The sequence below is a fragment of the Apis cerana genome, linkage group LG1, assembly GCF_029169275.1.
Source record: "Apis cerana isolate GH-2021 linkage group LG1, AcerK_1.0, whole genome shotgun sequence".
NCBI lineage: Eukaryota > Metazoa > Arthropoda > Insecta > Hymenoptera > Apidae > Apis > Apis cerana.
This window is the reverse complement of record NC_083852.1, coordinates 23,317,595-23,333,998: the sequence shown is the minus strand read 5'-3', so window position 1 is coordinate 23,333,998 and position 16,404 is coordinate 23,317,595. Positions and strand designations below refer to the sequence as shown.

The 16,404-nt window shown below is 36.0% G+C and overlaps 4 protein-coding genes across 14 annotated transcripts in view; 1 reads left to right on the top strand and 3 right to left on the bottom strand.

Annotated features, from left to right (window-relative positions):
- LOC108002061 (plexin-A4) overlaps positions 1–4,334 on the top strand; it is a 263,093-nt gene extending 258,759 nt beyond the window's left edge. For all 7 annotated transcript variants that reach the window (XM_062086171.1, XM_017063457.3, XM_062086165.1 and 4 more), the window contains one exon: positions 69–4,334. In XM_062086171.1, the coding sequence (XP_061942155.1) occupies positions 69–242 (174 nt within the window). In that variant the 3' untranslated portion in view covers positions 243–4,334. The remainder of the gene's footprint in view (positions 1–68) is intronic.
- On the bottom strand, positions 4,216–9,362 carry LOC108002062 (NPC intracellular cholesterol transporter 1). 4 transcript variants are annotated; one of them, XM_017063458.3, is made up of 10 exons: positions 9,205–9,362; positions 8,147–8,257; positions 7,823–8,069; positions 7,666–7,739; positions 7,120–7,561; positions 6,487–6,732; positions 6,073–6,375; positions 5,420–5,984; positions 4,849–5,331; positions 4,216–4,756 (listed from the first exon to the last, which is right to left on the bottom strand). In XM_017063458.3, exons 2-10 carry the CDS (start codon positions 8,245–8,247, stop codon positions 4,353–4,355), a joined length of 2,865 nt encoding a protein of 954 aa, XP_016918947.1. In that variant the 5' UTR covers positions 8,248–8,257; positions 9,205–9,362; the 3' UTR covers positions 4,216–4,352. The 4 variants fall into 4 exon arrangements, with proteins under 4 accessions (XP_016918947.1, XP_016918948.1, XP_061942200.1 ...); XM_017063459.3 differs by lacking the exon at positions 9,205–9,362 and adding an exon at positions 8,756–8,849; XM_062086216.1 differs by lacking the exon at positions 9,205–9,362 and adding an exon at positions 8,756–8,827 and having other exon boundaries at positions 8,147–8,672.
- A 739-nt stretch (positions 9,363–10,101) lies between these two features.
- Accmgst2 (microsomal gluathione S-transferase 2) lies at positions 10,102–12,239 on the bottom strand. The gene is made up of 2 exons (XM_062086257.1): positions 11,380–12,239; positions 10,102–10,582 (listed from the first exon to the last, which is right to left on the bottom strand). The coding sequence occupies exons 1-2, from the start codon at positions 11,494–11,496 to the stop codon at positions 10,238–10,240; spliced, it is 462 nt and encodes a 153-aa protein (XP_061942241.1). The 5' UTR covers positions 11,497–12,239; the 3' UTR covers positions 10,102–10,237.
- Positions 12,240–12,393: 154 nt separating this feature from the next.
- On the bottom strand, positions 12,394–15,915 carry LOC108002169 (PI-PLC X domain-containing protein 1). 2 transcript variants are annotated; one of them, XM_017063687.3, is made up of 7 exons: positions 15,470–15,497; positions 15,063–15,183; positions 14,753–14,926; positions 14,247–14,478; positions 13,832–14,182; positions 13,304–13,491; positions 12,394–13,123 (listed from the first exon to the last, which is right to left on the bottom strand). In XM_017063687.3, exons 2-7 carry the CDS (start codon positions 15,112–15,114, stop codon positions 12,762–12,764), a joined length of 1,359 nt encoding a protein of 452 aa, XP_016919176.1. In that variant the 5' UTR covers positions 15,115–15,183; positions 15,470–15,497; the 3' UTR covers positions 12,394–12,761. The 2 variants fall into 2 exon arrangements, with proteins under 2 accessions (XP_016919176.1, XP_061942238.1); XM_062086254.1 differs by lacking the exons at positions 14,753–14,926; positions 15,063–15,183 and having other exon boundaries at positions 15,470–15,915.
- Between the last annotated feature and the right edge of the window lie 489 nt (positions 15,916–16,404).

The following is a 16,404-nucleotide window of genomic DNA, read 5'->3' as shown; positions in this document are numbered from 1 at the left end:
TGCATTTTTAATCATTATATTATGACTATTATCTATCGTTTTCTCATTTTTTTTTTTTTTTTTTATAGTTACACACGACGGAATTCAACACGAATTGTGCCCTTTACGAATTATACACGTACGCGGGTAAATACAACGAACAATTGATAGTTACTCTGGAAGAGGATGAGTTCTCGCAGAAACAGAGATTGGCATACAAACTTGAACAAGTACACAATATAATGGCGGCGGATAACCCCTGATGTACCATGAACTCTATGAAGCATATGACAAAGCCCGCCCGCCAAGAGCTACCGTGCTGAATACTCAACCAAACAGTTAGGTACTCTTAATCAAGCACCAAGAGGACTGGCCTATGTTGTAATCGATCGTCTCAGGTTTCCGTGCAAGCCAGTTATCTCAGCTTAGTACGCGAATTATTATTAAAAAGAAGAAATTGCACAATGGACCGCTGAAATGCTCGACAGGAGGAGAAGTTTGAAATATTTACAAGGATTGAAGTGTTTGTGACAAAGTCTTCTGAATTTGGTCGCTGGATACCAGGTGTGGCGATAATCACACAGCACATTGTCATACAATTGTACATAAAATACCAAAATCACGATTAATTGTAATAGAATTATCGACGTGCATCCACACCTTCTGGCGGCCACAATCACACAAAATGAAAACTGATAAATTTCGCGCGCTATGATATCGTCGTGGCGTCGATTAATATGCCACGTTCGGCGGATAGGATTTTAAAACAAACGAAAATAATAGAACATTAGTGTTATAAGTGAGTGAACGAATCAGCCGATCAACCCGATAATTTGTAAATGTGTTTAAAACGGCCAATATTTGCCGCCGCTATCGGAGATCGGCGATTTTTAACGAAGAAACATTTCCATCCACCGCTACTAGCTGAAATTTTTTTGAATTACGAACTGACGAATTTTAATAAATAAGATAATTAACGATTAACGATGATTAATTAAACATATGGGTATATTATATATACATGGATGGTATGTCGTATGTATATGTGTACATATATACACTTTATACTGGCGCAAAAAAGTATGTGTGTATGTATATGCAGTATCCGAAAAAAGAGCGCGCGTACAGTATTGGCGCTAATTCCGAGATATTTCTCTCGCGACGATTGATTGTTGTATAAGAAAGAAAGAAAGAAATAAGCAAGAAAAAAAAAAAGAAAATATAGAAACAGAAGTGTAACAATACGATTCTTGTCCAAATTTGTAAACATAAATTTCAATCGTCGATCGTCGATCGATTAGTTCGCCATACTGTACGTGCGCTATGCATTACGCGTATTATTTATACTTACATGCATCCAAAACGAAAAAAAAAGGAAGGAGTCGTCCGCGAAATCGGAGACAGACTGTGTATTAGTTGATAGGTATTAATCTATGGACTATGGCCGCGCGCGAGGCCAGCTCGATGTGACGGTTGTGTTGAGTGTGCGTGCTTCCCCTCCTTGGTCTCCAGCTCATTGTTCCATTTTATCATTAATCGTTCGTTCTCATCGTCGTGCATCCATCATCTGATGTTCACTTGATCATTGTCGCGCAATTCATATTCATCAGAAAAAGATTTCCCATTGTCCTCGTGTCATCATTACTTCTCTTTGTATTACATGTAGTAAAGATGTCCACTATCGACGCCTCTTCTACTCTTTCTCATCATTCCTAAAAAATCACATTGTGCCACTCTCTCTTCTCCCTTGTAATGCTTCAACGCCTCCGTCGTCATGTTGTTGTCACTCTTAATTATTGTAATATATAATGAATAACGATCACTGTTGAGTATTGTCTGATTGTAATACATTGATATTGAATTGATATGAATTGATAATCATTAATTAAAGCGTAACATTAAACTTTGTGGATGTAGCTATATTGGTATGGATGAAAGTTTAAAACGGTTGATGCAAGTGAGAATGATCGAAAGCCGTTCGCGATAAGCAGCACTCAAAAATAAATTTTGTTCTAGGAACATTTTACCTACGCGCCATTTTCAATGGAATCTCGAATCGTATGTTCGTTTTTAATCTATAATATATATCATAGAAAGAGGGATCAACAATGGTATCATCATTTTCCAAAATATTTCACTAGAACTTTCACTACGTTTCTTCCAAGTTAATCGTACGTTTAACGTATTTTACAAACGTTAAATGAAATATTACAAACGCACATCGAAACCGAATAAAGTTACGTAAGATTTTTCAAATCCGCGTAGGTTAATTTCGATTTTACGAAATATCGATATTACGAAATATCGATATTACGATCGAAAAAAGAATTCATATCGTCGAAGGTGTTCGAATTGGAGCAACCTTCAGAGTTTTGTCGATGCGGACGGCTGGTAGCGAATGAATATTGTTCGTGTATGCGTGAGTGTGTCCCGTGCGTCAATTCAATGTGCAGTTGTCAGTGGAGAAAGTATTTATTGCTCAAAAAACATCGGAAGACCGTGTGTGGAAAGGTAAGGCAGCAGGGAAAGATGCGGAGTTGGTAGGCTACGGGAAAGGAACGGGGGAGGGGAATGGATGGATACGTAAATAAAAGCGGTGAACGTACGTGTAATATGAAGATGAAGAAAAAAAAATGGATCACAGACAGGGTACTCCGCCAAGTCGAGAAATACTAAAAAAAAAAAAAAAAAAGCGAAAGAAATCCACGTCGTTCAATCGCTGTATCATTTGCAAACGACAAAAAGATAAATAAATAAAAAAAAAATATATAAAAAGACAAAGGACTCGTAGCGCCCTCCCCCGCGCACGCCGACTTCAAATGGTACTAATAAACCCAAAGTGCCTCTGGTAGATTTTTGGGCATAAGCTTGAGTAATAAAGACTACATAGCGTTTATTATAAAAGCACGACTACGACGCGATCGCTGATTGTAATAAAACGATGATAATAATAATTAAAAAAAAAAGAAGAAAAAAAAAGGGGAGAAGAAAAAAGAAAAATTGAAATACGAGTGGGAAGGAGAGAGCGAGAGAAGAGAGAGAAAAACAAATAGAAAATGAGGGACAGGAGCGCGTGTAATGAACATATACACGTGCTTGTTTATTAAATCACAAAAGAAATAATAACAAAAAAATAACCCGAAAAACGGGCGGAGTGCGGGCGTACCGGGTGTACGCAATGCGTACGCTAATTACACATTTAGATAAGATATACATATAGTCGGTAGCCTAGTCTCTATGTCAGTGTCTGCCCTGAGTGTCTTTCCCATGGTGTATCCCTATAAAGTGCGTGTACCTTGAAACTCCTGGCAAGCAGACGTGCAATTTCCATGAAACGTTCAAGCAACCTCCTTCTTCCCCGGTCATCCCTGAAACGAAGGAAATCCCGCCTCTCCCTTCTACCAACGTCCTCCTGCGCCAAGTTATCACCCCTTCCACCACCAATATCATCGTTATTATCATCAAATTCCCCTCCCTTCTTCATAACGCGTTTACTGTGCTCACACATCACGCGTCCTTCGTCACACTACCGATCGGCACGTTTTGCTAAGTAAATATTATTATTGTATCGATGGTTCCTCATTAATTATGGAATGTACGATCCCGATTTGTAAAATTCGAACTAAGGAGATGTGTATCGCCGTATCGTTCGTGCGTGGCTTGCTGCCCCGGCAGTCTACTACCGTGTGTGCTGAATCGTATCTGAAGAGAGAACGTACGCCTCAAATCGAATGCCTCTGTCGAAGGATGATCGTGTACGTATGAGCATATATTTGAGTCTTCTTGTTTGTCTTGTCTCTGCTCGAGAGGTGAGTTTAAATTAATGTCAAACATAGCCTCGACAAAAGGAGGGAATGAGGCCATGATACATAGGGAGATGACAAATAAAGAAGATTGATGAATGTCAGATCATTCGAATGAAAGATTTGCATGAGTGTTTGTGGACTGTGCAAGACTGAGAGAGGCAGCGGAGGGAGCTTGCCAATCAATCCAGGGTCGCTCCCTCGCCGCTCATTTTTACGTCATAAACATTAATTATGATTAAACATATAAAACAAAAAAAAAAAAAGATAATGCATCCAGCAAACACAATTACGTTACGTTTATAATAGTCATGTTCCTTTCCGATCAATAATTATTATTAATAAATCTATATCAACCTTGCTACATTATTTTGTACTTGTTTTTTTAATCTTAATATATTAGATAAAAAAAATATATATATAAATAATGCCGTTTTTAAGTTATCCGATCTTTATTATTATTATTTTTGTATAAATGTGTGATTAATAGTACGGATAGTGTAATAATTTTGTATGTTTATTGAACCAAAAATAAATATTATTGATAAAGAATTATTTTCGACGTTTTGTCTAACTCTCTGTATTTAATTCTTTATTTAATGGATTGATGATAGTATCATCCGTATCTTCCATTTTTTCAAGAGATTCTGGAGTTTTGTGTGATCGTAGACTTCGTGGACCAATAGTACTTAATATAACGGGCAAAAGAAATAATCCATGCCAAAGGCCAAATAATATTACTAAAACGAAAATTTTCAAAAACGCATGGAAAACATAACTCTCTGAGAATGCCATCATAGAAAGCGCAAGTAATGTTGAACCAGCTCCATATGCAACTGCTGCACCAATATATCTTACTGCGATATGCGCTCTTTTAGTACGATCTTCACTTCCATCTATACATGCAGCGTTTATAAATGCATGTGCAACGTGAGCAGCATAATCCACACACAATCCTATACCCAATTCCAAACCTAGGAAAAGAAATTATGCAATAAAATGTTGTCAAATGTTATAAATTTGTACAATTTATCAACAATTTATTTCGTAAAAATAATAAACTCACCAATGCAAGATACAATATCTATTGTTAAATTCCAGAAATACATAAATCCACAAACATTCAAAAGTGTGAGGAGTACGCTTAAAAAGATCCAAAAGCACGTTTGTAACTCAGCAATCAACAAGCCTGTCATTCCCATAACACAAATTAAAGCTAACAAAACATTGCGTTGAACTTCTTGGGCGATCAATTTGTCCGTGACCCACAAACTGAAAATTTCGCTCCAAACTGTAACAAAACCATTGATTCCAACTTCACGTGCAACCTGTTTACTTTCATCCATTGCTGGAATCCACTGATGAGGACCATAGAATCGTTTAAAAATAAAATCTATAGTGGCTACTGAAATAGGTGCGGTATTTTGACCACATGTTAAACTCTTTTTGAAACGAAAGTTCCGTTGATATTTGCCTCCATTTCGGCTAAATAAGAACTTGGATAAATAATTCTGAAATTCTGTATCTTCCAGTATTACGTTTCTTAAATCTATTAATTAAAAAAATATTATTATTAATTTAATTTTATAATTACTTATTAATTTATTAGTATTAAAATATTTAAAAATATTATTAACCTTTTTGAAAATATTCTAAAACAAATTTTGTAAAATCAATAGGCCATGCACTTATACTTTGTATTGTTGATAAATTTGCAAATTTTTCCGATAGATTTATTAACTTTGGAAACTCGGCAGTATAGTTAAAATCTCCCATGAGAATCATTGATTCGTAACCTCGATCAGGATATTCAGCACGATGTACATTGATATATTTGCTTAAATATGAGTGGTTTGGTATAAACCATGTTGGATCGAACCATTGTTGCAATTGTAATATACCGACAATTCCAACCGATGCTGTAACTATTGTTATTAATACTATCGTTATTTTTCCAGGTTTTGTTAAAATTATGTTTGAATATATTTTATTTATCAACTTGGTAGAAAATTCTTCTTGTGGATTGATGAATTTCTGTGTAAAATTTTCATGAATAATGCAAGGAAATATTGAATTTCTTTTATTCTCGATTCGTCGAGCATCAATGGAGAAAAAAGCAACGTAAAATGTAATTTGAAATAAAAACGTTAATAATACTCCAAATGCTGCATAAATACAATATGATTGAAGAGATGGCAATATCTAAAAATATATATAATATTATTTATATATCTTTCATCTATATAATTATTAAATATATACATAATATTAAATATTAATTTAATCTTACTGTAGATGCACCAATAATAAAAGCCACAACGTCAGTAAGAGAAGTAATAATAATTGCAGAACCAGCATGTCCTAACATTAATGCTATTCTTTTTTCTAATGGCTTATTTCGATTCAACTTTTGTGCATGTACTTCTTTCCAAGATGCCATTATTAAAAAATTGTCGTCTACTCCGAGAGCCAATAATAAAAAAGGTAAAGAAGTATGTACAGGCCCATATGAAATACCAAGAAGAGAGCATACACTAATTGAAACTATAAAAGCACCACCCACGCATAAAAGACCGACAATTGTAAGATAAACCTATAAAAAAGTATTTTATATATAGATATAAACATTTCTGAACATTTTTATATATACCTTTTTTTTTTTTTTTTGAAAAACATCTAACTTAAATCTTCAAAAATAACTTACCCTACATCCTACCCAATTATATTCCGAAGATATGACTAGAACATAGAAAAACATCAAAAAGAATCCTATTGATAATATACCAATATTTCCGAACATCGTTACAAACGTAACATCACCGAAGCTTCTCCCAGCTTCGTACCAGATAGCTAATGTATTGTTTACATTTTTTTCACTATTCAACAATTTTGCATTTCTATCCAATACATTCAAATAGGATAATTCCCATTGTAATATATCTTTTGTTGCCTAAAAATAAAATATTTCGTTTATTCCGTTATTCGAATATTATTACCATTTATTTATAATGCACATAAAAAAAAATATATATATATATATATGCGTAAATGAAAAAATAAATTCTGATTTTGTCAAAGATCAACAAAATTTATAAAAGATATATATTTATAGAAAAATGAATTAATCTTTTTAATAAAAACAAATAATTTTATAGATGATCTTGACAAAATTATTTTGCAAAAAAGAAAACAAGGCCTAAATCATACAAATTGTTTAAAAAATATGTAATTAATTTACATAATTCAATGGAAAATAATAGTTATATAAAATATATTTTTAAATTCAAAATCATTTATTAAAAATTATGATTTAGGCCTTTTTATAAACTTACCTTACCCAATCAGCTGTTCCAACATCATTGCCAAAGTCATGCATATCCACTTCTGAAAAGTTTACAATAATTGCCCATTGTGTTTTTACAGCTGTGGCTGAAATAATTCTATCATTTTCATCTTTTATTATACCACCCAACAATTCTGTAAAATTTAGTGGATGGCCCAAAGTGGGACTAATTTTTATTTTATTTATATCCTTAATAATTTCCTCTTTAGATTTATGAAGTATCACATTAGTATCATATTCCCATATATCCAAAATACTATTTAACAGGCAAGCTTTCGGTAAATTATTAATTATATTACAATAGAGTTCAGGATTAGCATGAACTGCAGGTTCAAATATTGTTTTATTAATTAATACTTCTGGTTCAATTTCAAAAAAATCATCAGAGTGATCATTGCGTTTTTTTCTATGTGTAATACCTGATATGACAGGTACTCTATTTATTAAACAAAAAGAAATTAATTATGGTTTTTAATGACTTTATATTATTTATATTACTTATATATATTATAAAATTTGTTCAATAATAAGAACGCTTACTTGAAACATATATCTGTCCATGCAATTTGATCAGGAGTTTGTATAGAAATAATTTGCTTTGTTATTTCATTTAACTAAAATAATTTAAATTAATTAAATTTTTAATATTACATTGTATATTTTTGTTACAATAAAATAAAGAAATAAGAATAAATACCTTTGCAAGTATTTCTGGTTCTAATATATTGTCCGCTGTTAATATCATATTTTCTAATCTCAAACTCTGATCAAATTTTTCAAACATCCATTCTGTATCACGAACAAATTCCGAATCCTGCGGAACCCATAATCTTATAGGATTTTTCTCTTGATGAAAAAAATAAAGACCAGAAAGGGAAATTAATACTATCACAGCACTTCCAATTATCCATTTCAATGGGCTTCGAGCAATTCGCAATCCAAGTCTGAAAAAACCACAATATTCAATTATATAATCAAAAACAAAGAATTTTTCTTTTATTCACAAAAAAACTATATTTACCCATAGAAAAAATGTTCGACCACTTCTGATAAACGTTGTGGTATATGTTGCACAAAGCTTCGAAAAGTCCGCTTACGAACGATTCTCCCTTCTATCTCCATTTTTTCAACGCTGAAATTGAATCACAGTACTATTGTTTCTTTTCGTATCATGATTGAATTTTAAGCGCGATTTGCGTAAGTCCCATTGAATGACTTCGAACCTAATTGGTTCCGTTTGCAATTTAATCTACAGTCTTAGTAACAGTCCTTCGCAACGGGTAAAAGACAACGAACACATAACCTCTAAATTTGTCGACCAATTAAGTATAAATATATGAATAAACATAGAAACGTGAAAAAGATTATGCAATCAAGAAATACTTCCATTTGAAGCAACTTGTGCACGGAACTTTTATCCAGCTCCGCGAACAATCGACTGTCACTATCCATAGTGAGTCTTTTCAACTTATTGTGCGTTTTGCTTTGTCAGATTACGCATGGTAGACATTACACTATCAGCGCGCGTAATTATTATCAAATATAAACTATTATAAGAAAATAAAATTATCAAAATATTTTATCAAGATGTTTAATTTATTTAAGAGAAAAATAAAATTAAATCTATTACCATTTCTGCGAATTGATTTTGTCGAAAGATCAAGTTTACAAATGATTAAGTACTTATATATTTTTTAGATCTAAAAATTGATGTATGTATATATATATACCGGTTTTTGTTTTATAAATAGTTATTCTCAAATAGACGCGTTTTCAAACAATTTTTGGAAAATATTTGATTTTCCAAAAAAAAAAATAAAATAAAATAAAATAATAAATAATAAAAAAAATGTAAAATTGAAATTGTAATTATAATTAAAATTTAGCATAATTTAAATTAATTAAAAAAAGTTGATAATATCACTTCAAAATTTTACAAAAGATTCATAAAAATAATCAAAGAGATCATAAAAAAATCAATATAATTTCGTTTACAATTTCTATAAAAAGTTTTATGTGTTATTTCTACAAAATTTTTTTATTCTTAAATATAAATTATAAGAAAAGATAAAAATATACCATAAATTCCTTATAAGAACGAGACCTTAAAACCGTCCTCTTCACTGATTAACTCACGACTGCTGTGCTGCTCTACGAATCCGAACAAGTCTCACTCAAAATTAACTTAATAACCAACTATTGATGTAGCGAAGCGTCGTAATTTATCGAAATCTAATACTTATCAATTAAATCCAATGATAACGAAGATATTAAACACCAATGATATCCGATTCAATTTCCATTCGAATCTTCGATATGCACGATTAACACGTTCCAATGCATGTGCTCAATGTGCATACATTGTCTGCGAAACAATGGGTATAATTAATTTCTTTTGCGGTTTCTTTCATGTCTAATTATGAATTGGAAACCAGAAGGATTCTCGACTCATGTTCCTCAAAGCGCATCGTGTCCTCTTAATTTCGTTGATTAATGAAACAAACGTATTTAAGAGAAAAATTTTTTTATGGATGATTGTATGTTAATTTATCGATTGTTGATTCATTTCACGTTGAAAAAATAGCATGTTATAATGTTGTAACTGGTCAAGAACACGAGATTGATAGTTACAATGATATGTAATGAATAGTTATAAACTGGAAAGAATTAAAGATTTAACTTCTTTAATGATCGTTACGTAAAATGAATTTCCTTATTTAATTTATGCTGTTTTTTTATTCAAGAAGTAATGAAAATGAATATTCTAGATTACAAATTGATTAAAAAGATTGGTTAAAAAATCCGATTATTATTTTATTAACCAGATTTATTTCTTGTCATCATAAAATATTATTATATATGTATTGAACACGAAGACGAATGTTTTTTACACAGATTGAATAAGCACAGATCATTGGAAATATAAATATAATATAATTATTTGTCGAACTAAGGAGATTTTTCACATATACAGTATTAATTTTCATCTCTTTATTCAGCATTTTTCATTCATAACAAATCATAATTTTTCATTTGTAAAAGGTGAATAGGTTATATAATATAAAAACGTATTTCTAAGAATATATATTCTAAGAATATATATTTTTACAAATCATGCGTAATGAATAAGAGAGGTAACAGACATGTATATTAGAATGCAAAGTTCCAAAGTGGACAGAACAATTTTACAATAACGATGCACGTTCACGATTCTCATGTGGAGCAGCGTGTACGATATGCTGACTATTGCAAAAGCGGGCAAAATCATTCTAGCTAGAGGAAACAACGGTGACGTGTTCAACCATATCGGTGCAATTAACAGATAAGGGAGCACGATTTCGAGATCATGTTGATGTGCATTTCGAATGCGATCCACGTCCACGTGTCCGCCTCCTGTCGGGCATAAAATTATATCGGTACCTTTCAACCATCTTCTATCCTCCTCGCTGTGGATCACCTGAGAAAAATCGTTTAAACCGAGGCGTTCCAATTACTGAGTCGTAAATAATATTATATCGGAGGAAAAAATCTCTTATCGAACGAAACAAGTTTTAAAATTGCTCTCCTTGAATAATCAGTCTTAATTTTCTGCGGGGAAACATAAATTTGTACATAAACAGATACTTAAGTTCATTGGGAATTGCCTCAATCGTGATAAACGACGGAGTAATATAAATAATCGACATGTTCTTCCGTAATTATAATACGAGAAACGGAATTGGAATCATTTTTAAAAAGTTATGACAACTGATCATGTTTGAGATTTGATAAGAAAGCGGAACATTTGTTTTTCACTGTGTATCACTCGTGATAACAAGAAAAACATGACATTAACAGATAATAATAAATCTTGAACTTACAAAATAATATACCATTTTTTGACCCTGTTTTATATAAATAAGAAGTAAGCGTTATATAAAGTATTAATATATATGGATAATTCTCTTAACGAAATGTAACAAAAAGATTTATCTGTCTGACCTCCCATTCTCTATTTAACAAGAATTATGATCATGATTTCAATTAATTAAACCCATGATGGCAAAGTAAGTATCAACAAAAACTGGAATACCTTGAATGCTAAATGAGATTCCACGGTATTTCATAAAAATATTTATTCTAAACTTCCTATCCATATATATTAATACTTTACAACTTATACCAAAGATCAAAACATCGTTAATAATTAAAACCCGAGTCTGCTTGTTGTTAAGAAACAATTTCTCGATAGATATCCAAAAGATCCATTTTTACCTGTCTGGTCGTTCGAATTCGCCCAGTGAACCAAGTCAAGGCGTTCATCTTCAGAACGAGAACGCACGACCACCAGGCGTAAGCTGCCCACAACTCTCTCGCAAGATTGCTCTCCATTGTTCTTGGCTTCGTAACGAGAAGAAAAACTCGAAGAATGGAGGGCGTAGCTCGTTGTTCCCTTAATATTTCTTTCGTTTAGTCGCGTGCGCCATTCTCTCAACACGCGGGAGGTGGATCATTTATCAATGTCGCGATAACGGAACAAGAACGGCGGATGAAAGAAGAAGAAAAAAAAAGAAAAGAAAAAAAAGAAAAGGAAAGGAAAAAAACGCGAATAAAAGAAAAAAAGGAGGGAGAATGCAAGGAACGGCGTATCAAAGCAGGGTGGTGGGGAGGTGTTAGAAAGTTAGCACGAGCGCGAATACGCGAAAGGAAAGTTGTCGAGAGCGGAATCGCGTTAAAATTCACTTCGCATGGATTCGTTGTCGCTCGTTGCTACCAGACGACTGACTGCCTCGAAAACCGGTGTCCCTGGAACGTGATCTCGAGTCCTACAGCCCTATTTGGAAGTCAAATCGACAAGCGCCACGCCGATTCTTGGGGCCGGGCCACGTTTCGGGAAACGTAGCGGCATTTGTTTCGAGCTGGCTCGTTTATTTTTCTACACGGGAAACAGGGACACGTTAAAAAAGTTGGGGAATTGTAAAACACGTAGTTGGCAGCGCAACGTATTTTTGCCGTATTTCGATCGAGTCGAGCCCGTGTCGATGTCGATAAATGTTGCGAACGTCACGAAAAAGTTTTCGCCTTCCCTGCGGCAAGTTGGCCATCTATCTGGTGACGATGATAAATGATAAGAAATAAGAAACGTAGATGTCTATCTTTAAATTTTTAGAATATTAAATTCGATATCCAGTTAGAAATCTGATACACAGTTATTCGACTATGATGCAAGTTTATTCGTTGTATCGTTGAGATGAATTTTTTCAAAGGTTTGAAAAACTTTTGACACTGTACGAGGGATAAAAACGTGATATTTTCATCGGTACATGTATTGATGCTTTCGTTTTAAAAGGTTTTAATTTACATATCTGTTACATCAATTATCCTAAGATTCTTTATCACGGTCGATCGATAAAAATCGATCTACTAAGAAACGATTAATCGGTAATTTATAATTATTTAAAAGAAGAAGAAGGAAAAAAGAGAAAAATAATTATTGTCAATTTTATTACCCCGAACTTCTCGGCATTTCGTAATATTTCGTTCCTAGAGAAAAAAAGTTCGGCAAACTTCAAACGATCCACACCGATTTTCTCCCATCGGCAAAGTAGCTAATTAAAGTGAAATCTTTGGTAGATTATGCGATATTTAATGTCACGTTACAAACGCCACTGGGCGATGTTACTCTTCTTTATGTTCGACTGTATCGACACGTCGATCAGATTATTTCCAAGGAAGAAATCCGTCGCGACGATGTTCGTCTCCTTCCACCACTCCTCCTGGAACTTGTACGTGAGATTCCTGTTCACCGAGTCGGCCATCTGCCGCAACCCGCCGGATAAATTGAAGATTATGTCCAACGGATAAGGTGTTAACTCCGCCATCACCGCCCACAACGGATTTTGACTGTTCCGAGACTTCTTTGGACCCATGATGACTTTGTCCAGGTATTTGAACAGTCCTTCCACCGTCTGTTGGTTACCCCAGGCTTGAGACATCGTTGGCCAAAGCCAATCGTATTCTGAAATGAGACACAGTTGCTGAAATAAATAAAGCGGAACGGTATATTAATCGAAAATAAGAAAATATCGATGAAACGAATTTGAATTTAAATTAATCCAATGAAGTGAAATTATTAGATTATTATAGATTCCATCACATTTCTTACATTCATCCTGTGATAAGATAATGTCAAATTTACCATTAACGGTATGCTTATCGCCGTAGCAAATTATCAAGCGTTTCCCCCCGGTCCAAATATCGTTTAAGGTCGGACCCAGACCTTCGACCCCTCTATCTGGTTTCAGAATCAGTCCTTCGAATTCTCGTAAAAGGATCATGGCCAATCGACGATGCCTGCTAGGTCTATCTTCGAATCCCACGGGAAATCTGCAAGCAACATAACTCTAAACCGTTGAATATCGTTTCATTTTAACGATAATACACTGTAACGATACTCTCATGCATCGATACGTGGAGAAATATTATATATCAATTTCTCTCTCTCTCTCTCTCTTTCTCATCTTTCTCCCACGAGAGGATCGTACAGTTTCCAATAGCTAAATATGCCCGATTAAGTTGGAGATGTACGTAGACGAACGGGCCACCGCGCTCAATTTCATAGCAATTTGAAATCAATTTGCATCACAAGCATCGAATCGTTCTCCCAGCATTATCGATCCATCCGAATCGGCAGTGTTGCATTATGCCGCCACGTATGCCAATTTACCTATGAAAGTCCATGATGACCACCTCTCCCCTAGCGACGTTCAGAAAGTTTCTCACGTCTTTGATGATGGCCGAGAGGGGGGTGATCCGGATGACATCATGATTGATCCAGAATCTGCTTATGTGATTGCCCTCCTCGATGGCCGTGCCGTTGGGAATTGACGGATAATAACCGACTCTGATGTCGAGATACCTTATGCCGTGCACTAATTGCGTCCACACGTCGCGATCCTGCGTCAACAGGTACCTTTGAAACGCGTCTCGTCTCGTCAGGTCGCCGTGCTTGTAACATCCGGAATTATGCGTGCCCGGGATCATTAAACTCCCTATCGGAAGTCTTCCTAATTGTCTCCTGGGAGAAAAATCATTTTGGACGATCAGTTTGAAATAATTTTTTCGATTAAGAACGTAATTACCTCAAATCGTACATCCACGTTGGCCAGATCTGCAAACAGGAGCTGGTAAGGATGACTCCATCCTTGTAAAGGGCGGCGTGGTGTTTCAGGCAATGGGGACCGGGAAGCGTCGCGCCATCCTTGGTGTCCCATCCACCCGGAAGCGGTGGACGTCCAACGGTGATGTTCGTTCGATAGTAACCCCGTGGGTATTGCAGCGAAGTCAAAGTCAGCTTGGGCTTGACCGTTTTATCTGAAAACGCGATGTCAATGGTTGCGTCGGCCTATATCGATATAAATTATTTTCGAATAAATTACGACCTCGATGAGATTGAAAAAAAATATATACATGTGTGTGTATGTGTGTTTTTGCTCGCTCGAATGCTTCGAGCAAGAATAATTATCATTGGAACGCGCTTAAATTGAAATAAAGTTGAATGGAAGAAAAAAAGTGATTATTCGAAATGTAATTTTAAGCGTTGAATATTTAGTTACGACGTTCGATAGAAGCAAACAAAACTTATTACTATGTGCTGGGTCAGCAGTGAACACCTTGATGGTATCTGGATATCCTGTACTCGATGGACAATCGAGGTCCCAATTTACTTCGAGCTCAGCGTCGACCACCTTGTCGCTGGCAGCGATTGGTCTCCACAGCGAGGAGACTGTCAGCCATACTTTTCCGCATTGTGCTGCCAATGCTGAAATCACCAATTTTTCTTGCTTTTTTTTTATCGTCAGCAATCCCTTATCATGCGGACGACACACTTCCGACTGTTCCAAAATTTTTTTCGAGCGTGCTCGAAAACCGTAATAAACCACGAGATTTAAATTTACCGATATCGCAGAATACGTGAAGAAGCAGCAATATTTCACCCTTCAGCATCATCGAGTAATGTGCCAATTTATCCAAGCTTCCCGTACAAATCCGTGCCGTCCTACGTCACTAAACACCTACCTACATCGACGATAAAAATAAAAATTTTATATATATATATATATACATATACATTATTCGATTGACGAATCATCAATAAGTAAACGGATCGAATCATCATTCTTTCGACAAAATCAAGGGGCGAATCGATAACGATAACACGTTAATGGTAATAAGAGAGCAAGAACGAAATCGATGTAAGATTAGGACCGCTCGAACGAAGAGACAAGAAGAGGAAAGAAAGCGAAAGAAAAAGTTGTGGGAAAACGAGGAAGAGCAGAGGCGGTAGACGGACAAAAGCACTTACAGGTGGGCGCGCGCACTCCGGGAACCACTTGCTGACGCGGCGAGTCGATCGCCAGGAATCCCTCCTCGAGTCCTGGTTCTCTCCTTCGGCTCGTCGATGGCCGATCGAGCATTCAGTCGCGCTTCGTTCCCCGTCCACCTCGAACCTCGATCGCTTCCTACTCTCTCTCCTTTCCTTCGCCTTCAAGGAGATCGCGTACCGCACGATCGGCGACCGCTCATCGTCCGTACCCACGATCGATTCACGAGCGAGAGAGCGCGGGGGCCACCGATCGATACCGATCGAGCCACGACACGACCTCGGGCCTCTCTCGGGATCGGGGGGGGAAAAAAAAAAAGAAAAGAAAACGAACGGATCCGGCCGTCCGGAGACAGTCCAGCGACTGAACGATAGAGAACCGAACCGACCCGTGACCGGACCAGTTTAATATAGAACCCGCTCGCTTATAGGACATTCAAGCACATTGTGCCATCCTTCCATCACTTCCTCGGACACGTCAATTGCTCGGTGGGGACCACGTAGCTGTCCTCGTCTTCCAGCCGTTCGGCCACGTTGCGTTTTTCTCTGTTCAACCGTTCGGTCATCCTATCGACCGCCGTCCACCACCGGGGGGTCAGACCCGGCCTGACCCGCCGGCATTAAACACCATTTCCTGCGTACGCCATGGAATATATAGTTTCGAGACAACGACGTACGCGTAGGGAGAGCGTATACGCGCTTCGACGTCGATGGATCCGTCTCCGGGGTTTGGGGGACGGATCTCTGATTCTACATTGAATTATCACCCTCGTCGCTCGTGGCTGGGCAACGGGGGAGGGGGAGAGGGGAGAGGATCGTGAGAGCTAACAGGATGATGATTAGGTACAGGTGCGGGCAACGAGGCGACTCGATTTATCGTTACTCGCCGTTCGATATGATATTTGCCGATCACCGAC